Genomic DNA, 19,102 nt, shown 5'->3' on the forward strand with positions numbered 1-19,102 from the left:
CATGTTTGGTTGAACTAGGAAGGAATTCAGGTTTTACCTCCCAGATGGAGTTAGTGCAGAAACATTCTAAATATTCAATTGGTGTAACACTGTGTGTGTGTGTGTGTGTTTGTCTAATGAGGTTAAGAAGAGCACTTAGTTTATGATACTTCATTTTATATTTTATTCAGCATTAAGACCAATATCTTTCCATAATTAAGTGTATGTGTGTGAAAAGTTTGTTCCCAGTTAAAAGCGGAACACATATAACTTTCGATCAAGGCACATACAAGACTGGCCAAAGGGCGTTCAATGCACTTTGGTTTTCATTTGGGGAATAATAGTTATGGCAACAAAATGTCTTGGGTATTAAACATTAAATAGATCACAACTAAGTAGAAAGCCAGATCAAAGTATCTTCACTTGTGTGTTTGTTAATATTCAGATAACTGTGATAGCAATGGGCAATATTCTCAATGGCAGTTGAAATATGTATAGTATACATTTAATTGCATATATAGTATATGCTTTCATGACATTAGAAGAACTGCAGTTAGCAATTATACAAGTTCTCTTATAGAATGATGAATAAATTTAGGTTTGGACATTTATATGTTTAGGGTAGTCTTAGATTTTATTTTTCTTAAAAATAAGAGCTGACCCTGCTTTTATGCATTTAGATCAGTAATATGTGCTTTATTCTTGTTTCATCTGCCCTACCAAGACAACAGCTATCTGCAGCAGTATCCTCTTACTTACAAATCTGGTTATAGCTAAGTAACTGGTATTGCCCACTACTTTTCACATTAGGTTTTTAGTTGTTTTATGTATTTCATTTACCCAAGATTGTATTTTGATCAATTTCGCAGTCACTTCTGAACATTTTCAGTTTGCCAGGTTTAACCTTTTACGAATACCAAAGTGAAAATGGCCTGTGCTTATACTTACAAGGATCTCAAATGTATGCAAAGTCCTGATTGTTCAACACAGCAAGAAAATTCACTTTCACAGTCAACAAGTCATCTTACTCAGTAGAACACAAAAGTTAAATGGTCTGTAATTTCAATATTAGCAAGGAAAATACAGTACAAATTACTAAAAAATACTAAAATATAGAATTGTTTTCAGGCATCCTTGCTACATTAATCGCAGCAGTCACCTGAAATTTGAAACTTTTAATAAAAAGTTCTTAAATATAAATTATATGGCAAATGTACAATACATTGCTTATTCAGTCTTTTAATCCAGTGTTCTGCAGTAGGCCAGCAACCTTTTCAAGTTGCCATTCTTTGTGAGACGGGAAAAAAGAAACCACCACAAGTCTTTAATTTCCTTTAGTATCATGAGTGTGAGTGATCTGAATCAGGTATACCACTGTCTCTGTAGCTTCTGTTACTGCTGCTTTCACTGTGGTTGTTTTTGTATAGATTCATCCCATTAGGTGGGAATATGGTATGTATTACAAATTCCTCCTTGGACACTTGTTCATTGTTCAGAGATATCATCTGAAAAGAAGTCTCCCTGATTTCTAAGATAGAATTGTCCTTCTTCGTTCCAGCTTCAGCATAATCATCTTTCCTCCTACGTCCTTTGCTGTACGTACAGTTTCTCGAGAACAAGGACCCATTCCTATGGACATACCAGCAGACTAAAGCCAGCAGTGCTATAGCTACTAGTGCCACTGCACCCCCTATGATGGCAGCCAAGGGCAAGCTAGAATTTTTGTATGGTTCTTTTTCTTGTTCGTGGTTTAGGGTGGTTGTAGGATTGTACATTTTAAGGGGTGCAGTTTCAGTCTCTATACAAACAGGGGTTTCATCAGACAGATAGATGTTACTGGTTTCCATGGGAACCATGCATACACGGTATGGTGAGTCTGGCTCAAGTGCTGTAAGCAGATAGTCATTCCGGTCTCCTGTAACAATGGTTTCAGTTATAGATCCAAAGGCAGGACTATGACCCATCTTGAGCCAACTAAGTCTTAAAGCAGTCATGGGTAGTGCAACTTTCCAAGAAATATGAATAGTCTCGGTGCTTACAGCCTTTACAACAATGGTAATGATTTCCTGTACTGGGGTAGCGGTTGTTCTGTAGTTTTTATGTGGATTAGGAGTCTTCATTTCAGGTGATTTGGTCACAGAAACTGGCCAGTGTCCTTTCACAGGGTATAAAGTGTTTGGTACTGAAGCAGTAATTTGGATAGTGCTTACAATATCCTCATCTTTGCAATCAAATAGCTCTGAATTGAGGTCTTTGATAGCCATCCCACGAACTTTCTCTGGGGCTTGACACATCAGTCCACGTACATTAACTCTGAGAGGCAGCATTTGCAACCAGTCACGAACCCATTTCATTTTGCACCCGCAGTGCCAAGGGTTGTTGCGAAGAAACAATTGGGTTATATTGTCCAGGTCATCAAAGACACCCTGAGGTAAATTACTGAGATTATTATTGGACATATCTAGCCGATACAACTGTCGTAGGTACGCAAAAGCATTAGCTGATACATGATTTATATGGTTTTCTTGTAGATAAAGCTTTCTCAGATTTGTTCCTGGCAAATTTATTGGAGCTGCTGTAAGGGAATTACGGACCAATGAGAGTTCTGTTAAATTGACTAGATTCGTAAAGACTTTCTCGCCTAATCCATGATTGCTTAAGAGATTTCCATCTAAAACTAGACGTTTTAGATTTGTAAGGTCTTGAAGGGACAGCTCCGAAATTGTGGAAATGCGATTATCATCCAAGCGCAGTTCTTCTATTGTTTTAGGCAAGCCCCAGGGAATGGTGCTAAGGTGATTTCGAGAAAGAAAAAGAAGTCTAAGATAGATATTATCCCGGAATGCTCCATCTTCAATACTAACTGCAGAAACAGAGTTATCATCCAAATGTAATTCTTCCAGATAAGGAATTTGTGAAAGTGAATCATAAGTAATTGTCCTTATGTTATTTTCCTGTAAATGCAATTCTTTGACGTACTTTGGGAGGTTGGTAGGGAATTCATCCAAGCTGTTGTGGTATAAATAAATTCTCTCCACTTTGATCAAGGTTTTTAGCTCAGAAGGAATTCCAGCATTATTGATTTGATTGTTCTGAAGGTAAAGGGTTGTAGCGTCCTCTGGAATCCCAGTAGGAATTGATGTTAAGTCGCGATCATTGCAGTAAATGAATCCTGCATCACAGCGGCATGCTGAAGGGCAGGACTTGGCACTGACAGAGTGAGGTGCCATTTTGAGCAAAAGCCCTATCTTTGTCCAAATTAGGATGAAATTCCAGGTTGCACTGATCATGGTCAAGTTGCAGTGAGGTTTGCCCAGAGACTAGTGTTTGGTTTTCAGCAATCTAGAAAAAAAAATCAGATTAATAGTAGAGTACAGTGAAGTATCACTTTGAAATGAAAACAACATATCTAACAGCATAGTCCTATGTATGTTTAATTGAAGCTAAGTCAGAGTGTGTTAAATGGGGATTGCTTGCTTATACATGTGTATGGGATCACCACCTAAAATTCCTGCCAAGAATTTACAATTACACGTAGGCATGACTCTTAAATGAGGTTTGAGTGAGAGAAGTATTTGTCAATAATAATTGTCCAAATCTGTTTCCTGCATAAGAAGGCATTATTTGGCATCCCCACCCAAAGAGCTCCCTAAGGGGTTTGTTTCCCCAGGTCCCCTCCTCTTTTTGTTGTGCTACACCATAGATGGTAGTAGCTTGCTATGCTGGCATAGGAACTTTTTTTTTTAAAAAAGAAACTTCAGTAGCCTTCTGCATGTACAGAGTTCACCCCACAATCGTTTGAATTTGAGTAGTTGCCTTGTACTCATAAGATGTGGGCACAATGGAACCTAAATTCACTACTTTAGCACATTATGATACTGAAATTCATCTTTTAAGTATTCAAGCTCTCCTTAGACCACTGCTTTTTTCTGAAGTATGAATACTGAGTGAATAATTAGACAGGGCACTTCATGGTAACTAATAATGAACAGTGATGAAATGTGTTCCCTGTCTCCAACTATTCCATTGGAAGTACAATAAAGGAGTTAAACCTAAGTGGAAGCTTAAATATAGAACAGATTTCTCTTTACTTCTGCCTCAAGTAGATGGCATAGTGACAAAATTTTCATTTGAAACAGAATTGTCAACTTAGTAATACTGGAGACATGAAAGCTTGCACAAACCTCTTGAAACATGTGATATAATCAGTTATTTCAATATTGCTTGTATATTACTTCATGGATTAGGCTGAAATCCTAACCATGCATACTCAGGTAAATTCCAGGTAGGTGGGAATAGGATTGCAGCCTTAGGAAACTATTGATTTTCCTTAGTCATATAAAACAAAATAAGGTATGGAATATCTATATTTTATATCATAAGGATTATTTTTTCTATTGCTCTGTAGAATTAAAAAGAAACAAAACAAGTTTTTGAAACTATTTTGTTTGCCAACAAAATGAACTGGTGTGCAATGAAAAACTTATCTTGCTGTTGAAGCAATACCGGTTGAGGTAATTAGGAGGAGTAACTCATTAAACATACTATGTTTTAATACCTAATATTTGACAATACTTTAAAGATGCATAGTTTCCTTAGCTTTGCCACTGTCTATTTAATTAATTTGTCATACTTACTAACCCATTTTAAAAAATATTTCTTTGGCAGTGCTTGCTTCTGTGTTGTTAACTTTTAGTTCTCTTTTACCTGTAGAATGTGATCATTGCAATGGTTTACTTTTGTGAACTGTGAAACTTAATTGTTCCACTTTCTAAAATAATATTTTGTTATGGAACCTACCTTATTTACAGATGCGAGGGAACCTTTTGTGCTTGCTAGAATCCAGTTGGCATACGATTTTCTAGAAACCAAGTTGGCTTGGAGAAATTTATAGTTTAGTTCACGCAGCTGTATTTCCTTCACAGTACTTACTTAAATGATGCTTGTGAATATAATACCTTTCCTGGTGAGCTCCACTATGTTCAATGAACATTCCAATAAAGTTTCATCATGGTAAATAAGCACATCAGGCTGTTGAAGATAAAAGCTTCAGTTTCTGTTACTCTGCAGGAATGAGACTTTGAAGAAGAGGGAAGAGGTTTTTCTCTCCTTTTACCCCCAAGTGTGTGTGAACAACTTCTTTAACAAAAAAATTCTCGAATGCTTAGAAGTTCTTTTCATAATGTTGTGGCTAGAGATGGTAACTTCAGCTCTATGTGCTCAAAACAATTCGTGATGTTAAGGCTTGAATCATGATAGCTTCTTTTTTTCTGTCCACAATCATCCAACTATAAACTTTGAATGTTGATGTGTCCTGATAAATCCATGCCTGCTGGGCTGCACCATTCACTTAGTGCTTGATCAGAATTTCCAGCTCAGCATATTTCCTCATTCTGTCTGAAAATGCCAGGTGCTCACTTCAGATGGTTTTTGTTTTAATTCACAGGCTTTTCTTGGGGAAACCAAAACATGCTAATACCAGTGACAGGGTTTCCTTTCTAAAATTTCATTCAGTTGGTGCCTGTAAAAGTAAGGAAAAAGCAAATTGTTATCCAAAAGTGATGATGAATTGCCTTGTGCAAACTTTTCTTGACTTAGCATTTTTATAATAATAAAGCCTCATTATGGGAATACTAATAGAGCAATAATTTGAAGTTCTTGAATCAGATACACAGCTATGTTCAGCATTGGAAGAAATTGGTCTAAACAAAACAGCAATGGAAGTCAGCTTTGATCAACGGACCAAAGAGAAACTGCTTTGCAAATGTGACACATGACTCTTTAGATTACAAATAGAGGCCTAGGTGCAGTGGATGGCATGCATACTACTGTTCATGGTCTTCTGCATTCAGGAGGCAAGACAGTTGCCAATAGTTTAAAATGTAAATCAGCAATGGTATAATAACAATTTCTAATGCTCAGGTGTCTGTCTTAGTGACTGTAGTTCCGAATTTATTCTCCAGGAGGAGATAGCTACTAATTACAGTGCTGAACATTTCTAAAGTGTACAGTTAGGTTGAAAATTGAAACTATAATATTGTATTAACTATATTTTGAAACACAAGGATCCTTTCGGACCAGTCCTGCAGACTAATGTGTTGCCAGGCTATATTGTTCTACACAAGCAAGAAGAATGCTATGTTGTAATGTAAAACGTCATTTAAATGGCTTTTATGTCTACTTGTGGGTAACCTTTCCTTCTCATCTGAAAATTTAAACCCAGCAAATATGACTGCAGTTCTAAGAAGGGCAATTCTAAGTAGCAAAGCTCAGTAGCTGAGCATATATTTTCTATGTGAAAAACCCTAAGTTCAGTCCCACTGCCAGTGAATAGACCATGGGGTGAGGAACGTGTCGCCCATCAGCCCTAACCAGCAAGGCCAGTGGTCAGGGATTATTGGAGTGGTAGTTCCTCACACGTTCCTCACCCCCAGTATAGATGATACTGAGGTAGATGGGCCATTGACCTAACTCTCTTTAGGAGGGGAGGAGGGGGTAGCAAGGCTTCCTATGCTACAGCAGGACTAAAAATGCATGTGCATCCTTACATTTGCCATGCACACTGAAATCTGCTTCACCTTTTACATTGTATCAGTTCTAATTAGAAATGAGTTTCTAAAGTACTCATTAGTACACACCAAAACATATTTTAGACTATTGCTAGGTAATGTACACATTTCCAATGTATGTGAAATAGTACAAACGTTCAGTTTCCTTTCTCTACCTTGTGCAACTCAGTCGTGTAAACACTTGTCTTTCCTGTGCCACCAAGACTATTGGTACAGTCAAAGTATAATGCGACATTTGTTCAAAATTAATGTAAAGTGTTTCTGTTGTGATATGCAACATTGTTAAATGTTTGGTGTTTACCTATGGATTTCAGAATGTAACAGTCATCATCATCATCAGTTCTTAAGAGATGTGGATATATTAAAAATACGGTAATGAAACAAAATGAAATTTTCTGAAGTGATTAGTGATAAAAGACTTAGACTCTGCATAGCACCATTACCTTGAAATGAAATGTAAAACAACAACTGAAGCCTGATAAATACCTTGGAGGACATTGCTCAATTAGCAAGTAGCCTTATTTGTTCAGCTGTCTAAGAGTAATAGGAAAGTAGTTTCAAGTAACAGAGAATAATTTATTTAGCAGAAGACATATAACGTGTGTAGGAATTAAATGTTAAACTACCTAAGTGATTAATTAAAGATAGTGGATTTTAAGTAGTATTGTTCTTGGGAAATGTATATCAAACTTAAATTGCTTGTAGAGCATGTTTGGATACCTTACCTAGAGCAAAGAATGTACTTGTTTCTGGGAATCAAAAACTTTTATTTCACTTACCAAATGTTTCAAATGCATTCCCTTTTGGACTGTTTGATATACAAGCCCTCACTTATTGCCCCTATTGTATTAGCAGCAATGTTGGATTAAAATGAAAGCACTAAAGCTCATTAAGTTCTTGGGTTTTTAAAATCCCTACTCTCAAAATTACATCAAAACAAAAGGATAAAATAAAGCAAGTTTCATTGGAGGGGAAAAAAGACTGTTTCAAAAATGTGGATTAAGCTTCCAGCCCCCCTACCCCTTCTTTCAGCTAGAAGGGAACAGTTTTCTTTAGTTTTTATTTAATTTGATATCTTGCACTTCGCTTTTATATTCCAAGCTAGTGCTGAAAACAATGTGTTTGCATAATAAAGGCAGCAATGATCTGTCTCTACAGAAGGGAATCCTGCTGCCTTGCTCAGCCTTCTCTTTTCTAGAGCTGTCCTTACATATTCCCTGACATCAAGTCATTATAGCTGAGTTTGCAGGATGAAAAGAGAAATGCCCCCCACTGTTCAGAGACACTGTGGCCAGGTTTTCACAACATCAAATTGTGAGCTTCATGGGCCCATGGTTTTGAAAGAGAACATTAATTTTGAACAAAACAAAAAGAAAATGGAAGAAATCCTGGTGCACAAACATTTTTTAAAAAACAGAAAGATGTATAGTACTAGTTTTTAACTCCACCACTTCTCAATATATTAGTACCATGCTTTAAAAACTGTGGTGATAAATTCCTGTGGTGCCCAATTTATTTGTTCAATCAGTTGGTAATTAAAACATTTAGCTATTCAGACCTGAGAAACTATAGTGTGTCAAAGGCAGCACTGCACAAAAGGAGCCTTTTTACTCTAAATATTAAAGGTAACATAAAGATATTTATAACCAAAACTCTGATTTTAGTACTTTATGCTACGATGTGGGTCAACTGCCTATGCCAAAACTTTAAAAAAGTAGTTAGAATATGTGAATTTGTGTCTTCATTTATGATGTATTGACGTGAAAGGCTATGCTTTCATTCTAGCAGCTATCCACAGCAGTGTTCTGAAGATTCAGATATATCTCTTTAGGCTATAAATGTCAACAGCATGACAACCAGAATTAATTCAGCTTTGCTGTACAAAAGTGATTGTTCAGCGATTTTGGTTTTGCATAGCCATTTGATTTATTTCATAGTGCCCTCTGTGGATTGAAGAAAGTGTCTGCTCCTATATATAATGTGCTCAAGTGCATTGAGATTATTGCTTTGGACTTCTATCAGCCATTCAAAAGCAGGGATATTTTCAATAAGCTTTGCTTGTTATAATGTTAATTTGGTTAAACATGACTCAGTTGTATTGAAAATGAAGTGTGCAACATGTTTTCTTAGGTGTACTACTCAGGGTTGGTTAGTAGTGACAGCAAAATATTTTCTAAGCACCCTGTTTCATGAGCATGGGGACCCTCATCTTTTGTTTAAAGTTAGGCAAGCAGAAGAAGCTTAAAATATCCTTGTGAGGGCTAAAGAATGTAAAGCTTTGTTGAGAAGTTGGGCTTCTGAGTCTTTCTTTTAGCAACATTTTCTTTGGCTTATGGAAATAACCATATTTAACAAATGTATCACATTGAAATATCACATCATTTCCACGTGTTACTCGTTACATTAAGCACGATCACTGGAGTAAACAGTTTCCCCATAAGTTTTAAATTAAGGTTCTGTAAAACGAAACTAATGTGATTAGTATGATCACCTATCTTAGCCTTTCCCATGCTAAAGCTGGTAGTAAATTTGCATTTCGTAGTATATATGAAGGCCACCATTATTTGCTGGCGAACATAAATATGATTATGCTTATTCCATGAAAATACAACTTTTAAAAAAGTAACTCCCATTGAGAAGATATAGATGATCCCTAACTTTTAAACGTGAGAAGTGTAACGAGCTGCCCACCCCCTCCCCAAAAGCATGAACTCTTATTTGTTCATAAATTGCAGTAGGGAACAATAAATAGCACTTTGCAATCCTGGCCCTAGCCATCCTCATTTGGCAGGAAGAGCCACTGATTTCAGTGGTGCTTGCTTGCACATCAGTAGGTTTAGGTATGCAGCCTTACAATGTTGGCCTCTGCATTTTTACTCAGTAAGTAAGTCCCTCTGAGTTTAATGGGACTTACTGACAAGTAACTGTATTTAGGATTGCAGTGTTTGTCAGCTGTAGCTTGTAGCTTACCTTTAGAAAGCTGCTAAACTCACCTAGTCACAATTAGAGAACAATTGCTTTGACTTGTTTAAAAATTTTGGACCAATCTTTGCTTTCATATATTTTACCAAAGTGGTACTTGGAGTAGGCCTTAAATTCTTGGCACACCTCAAGCTCAAGCACACCTCATACTTTAATATTTTTTGTCTTTCTTACTTTCTGATAGCTTATGTGTTGTTGGGTAGAAACTGCTTTTACACTCCCAAGTGATGTATTTTACTTTAATACTACTAGATTTACATTGAACTATTCTAATGCTGATATTTGAAAATAAATTACTGCCTTGTTTTGCTAACACCAGTTTTTAACATTGCAATGTATTTCTTGTCTGTTTACTTATGATTCTTAAGCACACTTAGATGTAAGCATATTCCACTGAAATCAGTTGAACATATTTCCATGTGATTGGGGTGTCATAAATATTAACTCACATCCTGATTCAACTGAAATAAATGTCAGGATTTGCACCTTCAACCCAGAGGAGAAATAGGCATTGTTGGCACCTAATACACATTATATCTATATATAACTTTTAAAAAATAACACAGAAAGTACACACTCATACTCTAGCTTGCCTCTTTCAAATTCAGAAAACAAAAATAAATAAATACAAAAATACAAATAAAGATAAATACAGATACAGAAAATGATTACTTTTTCCCTTTAAGACAGGGCTCTTTTTTCCTCAAGGCTCTGATTTCTGTGACTTTAGTGCAGAAATTTTGCCCACTGGGGGGTAGCACACACTGCAAGAAATCTCTTCACAGCGGCTGCAAGTCTGCCTTTCCCCCCCAATGCTGTTGTCCAGTTTCTCTGTTTTAATCACAAAGGCTTCTGGAGAGAGAACACTGAAGGATTCTAAGGGGGTGGGGTGCAAAAAGCATTTACAATACTTCTAATGGCAATATTAATCAGTTAAATTCATTTGCCCAGGAGAATGAGCTCTAAAACTTAATATCATTCGAAGTTTTCTTCAGTAATGTAAATCAGGTTTGATGCTAGGAAGGTGGCCATAGCTACTTAAAGGAAAAGACACAGAGCTGGGGAAAAAACTTTGAGTGGAAGGTAATTATAATGGTAAATAATTCTGGAAATTTGAACAGTCAGTGGGAGAGAATTGGATGTCAGACTAAAATTCTAATCCTAGGAATCTTGTGCACTTAAATCTAGTATATTAAATGTCATAAATTATGTTTGTTTACCTTGCTAGACATAGGTAAATAAACATTAACAATAAAAATACAGTGCAGCCTGACTTCAGTGGCACAAACTGTAGCTTTCCCTCAAACTCTTCAGTTTTAATCCAGATAATAAATTTGTAAAAGCTTCCTGTATATAAGAGGTAGTACTATAAACATAGCTTGAACTTCTTATTGCTTGGAGAGTATAGCCTCCCATAGGAAACAGAGCAAGTGATAATTAATAATCTTCCAAAGCCTAACAGACCCTAAATTTCAATTAAACTTTCCCCAACTTGTTTCACTTGATAGGAAAGAACTGTCATTGACTATAAAATAATAGCTTGTGAATGCTTCATCCTCACCACTACCTAGCGTGATCCCATTGTGGAAGTAATTTTAATTGTCCAGTGATTTCACATTTTATAAGGAACAAGTTGGTGTAAGGCTTCAACTTATACATGGCAATCCCTTTCTATAAACTCTTTAAAAAGTAGAGAATTAACCTCTCCCTTTCCCTCCCTCTCTCTCTCTGTAGCAATTGCCCACTGATTGTAGTATTCATTTAGTTCTGTGCATAGAATCGTCTTTGCATTACTTCCACCAACTTTGTGACTGTAGTGATTCCTGCAGTTTCAAAGTTACAGCTTAAATAAATCATGTGATTCACTTCTTAAATTGCTTACTGAATTTTAGGTTTTGAAACTGAAAAAAGAAAGATAAATTACATGGAAAGCATGAAGCTTTGTTAAGTGGACGGTGCTTTCTATTGGTTGTTAATACATTTTCCATATTACTTTTGTAAACCACAGCTCTTGGGCAGATCCAAGCAAAGACTGCAGAAGAAAAATAAACTAAAATAGCAATTTACATGCACATACAACAGTCACAGTGTAAAATGATACTCATTTAATTTTGTTCATTAGGCCTTGTTTAACAACTTTTTAATAGTTAATTGGATATCAAAAGTGATATAGGCTGATATGTTATGGATGCTAACTTAACCAACCAACATGGATAATTTTACAGTTTCTGTTAGGAATTAGGGTTATGCAGCTATGATAGGTTTTGCTTACCTTGATGTTTTTTGAGACAGGCCTGTTGCATTCTTAAACTATTTGAAACCATTTTGTTTCACATGCATACCCTAGAGTTTCCTTGTAAATATCAATTGCAGTGTTTCACTTATGCTGTAGTTAAAAAAAATACATGGCCACAGACAAGCTTAAAATATGGAGGCAGCATGAGCTTAACATGTGGAGACAATAGATTTTCAGAGGACTATGATATTCTAAAAACTTCATGTTTGATATAGCCACAAATGATTCTTTTAAAAATTCAATATGGCAATTTCTGTCCCACTGTTTGCACGAGCCTCTGTTCAAAAGCTTAGGTCCGTTAATTTGTCTGACTAGATTTATTGGCTTATTATGCACGTCACATACTGTATTTGATCAGGCAATGGCTTTTGCAATACATTAAGGAAAGAATATCATACGGTGAGTGTGAGTGGTGGGCTTACGTGCTAAATTGTATCAAGCAATATATGGCTTTAGCACTACGGATTTGGGAAACAGTAATGCAGGCTTTAAAACCTAGGTGTAGCTGTTTACCCTTTCCCAAAGATTATAAAAGTTCCTCCAAGTAGACGAAGACATTTGCTCCTGGACAGAGCACTCATTTTCTGCGATGAATTTTTGATTATCTCTTTCCATAGCTGTGAAACTTGTATTAAGAAAACACGCCACATATGCAGCATTGGCCACATTGGAAAACATGCAGCTTGAATTTTGGTGTGCTCTGTAGCACTTAGTTAAAACACATTTGTAAAGTCTTCCATTTGATGATTTAGGTTGGAACGCTTGTAAAGAGCTAGACTGAACAATTGTTTCCAACCATCAGACACATAGCCCCCTCACCCCACCCTGAAAAAAACCTTGAATTATATACAGTTGCAAATCCTACTTTTGCTTAGCATTGTAGTTTAAAAGCAGTTTTCTTCAATCTCCCTTCCAACTCCTCCTGCTATGCTGAATTTTATAATGCCTGGGTGGGAAAAATCAAACTTGAGTGCAAATTAGAAGGAATTACTTACCAGTAGGATGAAGTAGAAAATATATATCTATAAAGAAATTCCATTTATAACTGCACAATAGCAATAATTCCAGTAACGGTTATAAAACCCTCAGTTTCAGATTCCACAGACAAAAAGAAGCAGCAGCAGCAACAGCAGCAGCAGCAGCAGCAGCTATTGTATGAGCTCTCGCTATGTCAAATCACTTCTCCCTCACTGAGAAGGAGTGAGGGGGGAAGCATTCCAGTTACGTGCACACAGCCCACCTCCGAAGTCTGAAGTTAAAGCTTTCACCTAACAGTGGTTGAATAAAGAGGTGATGTCATAAATGGGCAGGTCTTTGGCTCTGCTTCAGTCAGGCAACTGGATAAGCAGGCTGTCAAAAGATTACATTACAGACACCAGAGGGCGCCGGAGAAGGAAAATCCGGGATTGCATGCCAAAACCAGAGCTGTGCTATATTACAGTTCACCAGCTTTAGATACGTGCCAAAAACATTTCAGTCATCTCCAAATCGAGTATTTTTTTCGTCAGCATGCAGATATGCGGCTTTAATACATTTGCACAACTTTTACAGTTTTCACTTAAAATAGTTGGGAATTGCCACAGTGAAATGTATTCACAATACATTCATTAATTGACCCTCACATGGACCTAGCTAATGTTTTAAGTTAAAAGTTGGAGGACCAATCATAATTAAACTACTACTAAAGGGTCCTCAGCAAAAACTTTTAAATAACTCCTCTGGTGATAATCCCTTTTTGGAGACATTTTAAATGAAAAAACAAATGTGTTATTTTAATGCTCATAATGGTAAGGCTAGATAATTTGCAAGGCTGTTTTGTTTTTGTTCTTACTTAAAAAAAGAAGAAGCAGAAAACTGCCTCAGAGATTATTGGGAGAAAGTTAGTTTTAAGAATTGTGAATCAGTAATTTTAATTATATTTCCTGGTAATAAGATGTGTGTCAGTGTTACGCATAGCTTATTTTGGTGGTGGCAGGCATCAATACTATATGCTTACACCCTAGAAGCCAGTGCTGTTCCTTGGAATGAGGAGACTGCAGATTACAAATTGTGTGTTAGGGAAGGGGGGGGGGGAGATAAACCATTGCAGATACTCATTTCTGTTATCTCATTTATTTATTTGTGCTATCTCTCAAGGATATTTGAATATGCTTGGTATCTTACATTGCAATTTAGCTGTCTTTCACTAGTTGTTTATTAACTGGAGTTTGGTTCCCAATGTCTGTGTTTCCTTCCAGTATATGAGTTGCCTCTGAATCCATTTAGTTGTAGACTGTGTCAAGCATTTAGTTGCATTTTCTTCATTAGATCCATTTTCTTTATCTCTGTACTTCTGTGGTAGAGCACAGTGTGCTCAAGAACAAGACTGGATGCTATCAGAGTGACCTCTCTGGGGTGCAATCGAGGCCATTGTGTATGGAAGTCCTGGGCTGCCCAGATGACACAACCTGCGTTTCGGCCTCACTCATGTGGTCCAAAGGAAAGCAATACATTTGGCACCAGCTTGGAGTTGCTGGAAGGAGGCATACAAAACACCACCCTCTCACCTTAAGGGCTCTACTTGTGATTTGTGTAGGGTTTACTCCTTAGCCTTTTCTTCCAAAGATGTCCCACACAGTAAGCACATAAGAACTGTGTGCCGATCTCCTTTGTTAATTGATTGCACTTTTTGTTGAGATCTGAAGACAGAAAGGCCAAGCTTAATTAAGTTCACAAGAAATCTAGTCATTTAAAGCTCCATGGCTATGGAAATCATTAGGAATCTAAGAAACTGGGGGATAAAAAAGGTGGAAACATTTAACCCTGTACTTTTCTAGAGTGTCATTATACATTTGCTTAAAGGAGCAGACAGATTACATGTCTGTGTTTTGGATTAATGGAAGTTCAGTGCAGAATATTGTTCAGTAGTTGTCTGAGGCATTTCTTTGTTCTGCAAAAACCTTCCTCCCCCATTTTTTTTTAAATCTCTGAAGTTTAGTCCACTGAAATCAACATGTTGTAGTAGTGCATGTTATACCTCTACATGTAGCAGTGGAAAGTTCATAAAAGATATGTAGAATGCACATTCAGCTATCTTAGTCTGTGAAGCTTAGCCAAGTGCTTAATGCATCAGCTAGAAACTGTAACAAATCTTCTTGAACAATTCCAAAGGGCCCTAGAGAAATAATTAGATTTTACCAGGTCACAACTGCCACAGAATACTAAAAGGTTTTTGAAAATGCTACATCAGATTCCCCTTGTGTTGCCTTTACTATTTAGACTCCATAGGTGCCTGCTGTTCATCTGTGTGCTGAAAGGTGGGTTATTTGCCAGAACAAGGTGTAGGTTGAGGATATGGCTATTACTAAAACAAAGTGTTATATCACTTGTTCCACTGCATAATGTAGTGTAAGGACAGTGTGTGCTAAAAAAGCAACAGATTTCTCTATCCAATTAAAAAGTAACAAAAAGGGTTGTAGATAGGATTTTGTTTACTGAACATTGCAGGAGATATTGGTTGCCACAAAAAATGGAGTTAGTTGTTGTAATTGACACATATTGATATTTAATGTTAGTAGATAATGATTTCCCTGATGACAGATTGGTGTATGAATCAGAACTGTTGTTTGATTAGCCAAATGGATTTCTAATTATAAGACTTTGGTAGTTGTAGTACAACTATTTTTCTTTTGTGATCCAAATGATACTAGTATGTTATCTATAATACACTGTTTAATAAATAAACAAAGTCAAACCCTGTTTGCTATGATTCCACCATGTTGACATGGGGTGGGGGTCATATGTACCTCAACACTGAAGAAAATTCATGATACTTTCTCTCAGTCTTCTACTACTTCATACTACAGGTAGTTCTTAACCATGATAAGGTGTAAAGTACCATATAATTTAGTGAAAAATCTGTGGTTTTATTCTTATAATTTTGGAGGGTCAAATCTGTACCTGTTGGGATAAGAACAAAAAAATGATATATGTAATAGGCGTTAAATTGAACCTGCCTAATGCTGTTAAAATATCATGTCTAGAAGTGCTTTTGATGCACCCATGAGAAAGGAATATAGAGGGTGAAAAAGCAATATTTCATCTGTTTTCATAAAAGACAAATTATTTATTTACATAACTTGACGGCATTCTTCTTTCTTCAATTCATGATGATACAGCAATCGCATCTCAAATCAGAAATCCAATCCAGAGATCATTCTTTATTATAACAAAACTAATGGTGGTATAGACACCCATGATCAGGTAGGATCTAAATATACTCCACACACATTTCATGTTGGAAGTTATTTATGAAGTGACCATGGACATAATTAGGCTAACTTCAACCATGCCCATGTACTGGACCAGGCACCCCCAAACTCGGCCCGCCAGATGTTTTGGGACTACAATTCCCATCATCCCTGACCACTGGTCCTGTTAGCTATGGATGATGGGAGTTGTAGTCTCAAAACATCTGGAGGCCGAGTTTGGGGATGCCTGTACTGGACCATCACCACCCAAAAAAGGTTGTACTGGAATGGTTGAAGTTACCCCTGCACCAATGGAATATTTATTTTATTTATATTCCACATTTCTTCAAAGGAGCTCATGGTGATGTACATGGTTCTCCCAAGTGAGGATCCAAACTCTTCTTTCTCCCAGGTCTTAGTCCAACACTCTAACCTCTACAGCACATGTTAATGTATAAAGATTTATGCATGCAGAGAAAAAGGACAAGAAAGGGTTAATTTTGATGTGCTGTTTAATTTGGGTGTGTTTTGTCCTGCACCTGCAGCTTGTTAAATATGTGAGAATGACTTAGCACAAGCTACAGGTTTATTAATGGTTCAATTTAGGTATTTATTTCATTTATATCCCACCTTTTCTCCAATGAACTTAAGGTGGCATACATGCTTCTCTCCCCACCCCCCATTTGATCCCCACAACAACCCTGTGAGTTAGGCAGGGCTAAGAGGCAGTGACTGGCCCAAGGTCACCCAGTGAGCTTCATGGCCAAGTGGGAATTTGAACCCTGGTCTCTAACCACAATAGCACACTGGCTCTCCGTATAAATGCTGTTGCATTTAAGGCAAGTTTGCTCTTGGCTCCCGCCCTTGGCCAGAGCATAATCTATGCTGCTGGGAAGACTGTATCTACAACTGTATGTAACTGAAACTGCATTATACTGTCAGTAAAGCAACTGACTCTTCCTATAACGGGTGTTTCTCTGTTATTTTGGCACACTCCACTGGCATTAGGATGGGCACTCTGCGCATGCCCCAACACTAAACCACACCAATACAGTTTTACTTCCATGTCACCTTCCTGTGTATTTTTTAGTTTTATTGGGCTACGGCTCCAAACTTATGTACACTTATTAATCCAGAATAGGGTGGGGTTTTTTGCTCATCAGAGATCGTTCTTCTTACTTCAGATGACACCAAACTTTCTGAAGTACAGAGCCTTATGCCAGGTAAGGCCACATGATAGTATTGCAACATCTGTTTCAGTCTTTTAAAGGTCAAGTGAGGCAGCCAAGATTGAGCACTTAGTGTGCCACTGGAAAGAGTTTTGCAACACTGCCATGGCTGTGCATGCAACTCCTCCAGTCTGAACTATCATAGGATTGTTGCATCCATTACTCAGATTGCACTTTGGCATTCTTTTTCACTGATGAAAAAGGAACACTGCCACTTTAACATGGAAGCTTCTCCTGTTCTTCAAAGGCTAGGAGATTTAGGTGTGTTGGACTGCTTCTGGCCTAGGAAAAGAACCTTTTGAAAGAGCAGGGAACAGTAAATGCAACAAATGTGTCTACAATCAAAAGCTTCTTTGTCAGGGAAGCAAATCAGCATTCTGTTTGCATCCATATAACAATATTTTATTTAACAAAATTTATATACTGCTTGTTTGTAAGAGAATAATGGTTTACGTTTTCTGTGCATTATATCAGCTGCTGAATTGGGAACTATGATATAAATAGGATGTTGCAAATATGTGTGGGAATGCACATCTAACTGTGGGTGCTCTCTATCTGCATTGCATTCAGACAGTGCACATTGAAACATGCATCTCTATTCATATCTTTGCATGAAATAGCCATGCATAAGCTACATTTTAAAGTAAGGTTGGAACATCTATGCTTTGATTTCTCAATACACTTAGAGGAGTGGGAACATAATAGCTTGTCTATCTTGATTTAATTATTTTATTTATTTTCCATTGGCCAAAGAAAGCAAACAAAAAACAGAAAGCAACTTAAAACCAATCTTTAGATCTAGTCAGTCCTGTTTCTGGATTCTTGGATAGAGTGAAGCTGAGGATCCCTTGTCAGTTTATCAGTCGTCTATGTTTTACTCATGGGGTATGTTTTACATGCCCCTGTCAAGACAATTAATATGAGGAGATGGGATCCCTTTTACTTCCAGTGTGCATCACACCACTTCTTTGATCACTCAGACCTCCCTCCCCACTGCTCCCCCTGAAAACTCTTTCTTTGATCTTTACATTTCTCTCTTATTTCTGTGAATTGGCACCTTCCAAGTATGCAAAGACTACTAGTCTTGATTCTCTACAAAACACTGTTTTGGGGAAAAACAAAACATGATTCTATTATGTCAAATGACCATAGAGTAGTTGCTCCTTGAGGGAAAAGTTCTCCTTGTATGTAATAAAATGGTTACACTTTACAAGATACCCAAACAAGTCAAAGAGCTGAGGATTTGATAGAGAAAGAGGATGAGAAAGTCTTCAGATCATTAATCCTCAATGACTAACAGTTTCTCGGCAATAGGACTTTATTTTCCATTAGGTAAGATGGTGGCGAATAAACAAACCTTTTGCATTTTAAAAAAAATCTGAACTGGAGGAGGGCTTCTAATCAACAGCCAAGTGTTAACTTCACCTTTGAGATTTTAGCACTTGAAAATCAAGAGGATCTAGCAGCTTTTCAAAATACCAAACACTTGCCAAACGGAGGGATGCATCTGATCTTGCTTTCTATGCATAAAAATTTTAATGTTAGATGAGTTGCATCTATTTTCCATGGAAAGATCCACTTTTCTATACCAGTTTCTGCATTTGCTATAGAAAATTGACATAGGTGAGCTTATGTGAACTCTCACCCTTCACCACCTGCTGTTGCTAGGTGTACTGAAAGGATGTTAATTCCATGTAGAAAAAATGGTTATGTATGGAATCTCTGACAAGAGTCAAGTGAATACTCAATGGAGGCAAGCTTCTGCATTGTAGAAAAATATGTACTTATTGTTTACATATCAGTAGCTGTGATGAAAAT

At 37.0% G+C, this 19,102-nt stretch overlaps 2 protein-coding genes and 1 long non-coding RNA gene across 9 annotated transcripts in view; 1 reads left to right on the forward strand and 2 right to left on the reverse strand.

Annotated features, from left to right (window-relative positions):
* MACROD2 (mono-ADP ribosylhydrolase 2) overlaps positions 1-19,102 on the forward strand; it is a 966,393-nt gene that overhangs the window by 59,266 nt on the left and 888,025 nt on the right. The window lies entirely within an intron of this gene.
* The window catches only part of LOC310759894, a 63,931-nt gene that overhangs the window by 3,628 nt on the left and 41,201 nt on the right, over positions 1-19,102 (reverse strand). The gene's annotated exons all lie outside the window — the stretch shown is intronic.
* On the reverse strand, positions 137-13,096 carry FLRT3 (fibronectin leucine rich transmembrane protein 3). Of its 2 annotated transcripts, none has more exons than XM_083607268.1 (3): positions 12,822-13,096; positions 4,912-5,500; positions 137-3,321 (listed from the first exon to the last, which is right to left on the reverse strand). In XM_083607268.1, exon 3 carries the CDS (start codon positions 3,267-3,269, stop codon positions 1,320-1,322), a length of 1,950 nt encoding a protein of 649 aa, XP_083463394.1. In that variant the 5' UTR covers positions 3,270-3,321; positions 4,912-5,500; positions 12,822-13,096; the 3' UTR covers positions 137-1,319. The 2 variants fall into 2 exon arrangements, with proteins under 2 accessions (XP_083463394.1, XP_083463395.1); XM_083607269.1 differs by having other exon boundaries at positions 4,780-5,500.

This window comes from Podarcis filfolensis, assembly GCF_964270895.1.
Source record: "Podarcis filfolensis genome assembly, chromosome: 3".
Lineage (NCBI taxonomy): Eukaryota > Metazoa > Chordata > Lepidosauria > Squamata > Lacertidae > Podarcis > Podarcis filfolensis.

What these genes read in the sequence shown, in the direction of transcription:
- FLRT3 (XM_083607268.1), bottom strand. Translation starts at nt 3,269, where the DNA reads ATGATCAGTGCAACCTGGAATTTCATCCTAATTTGGACAAAGATAGGG.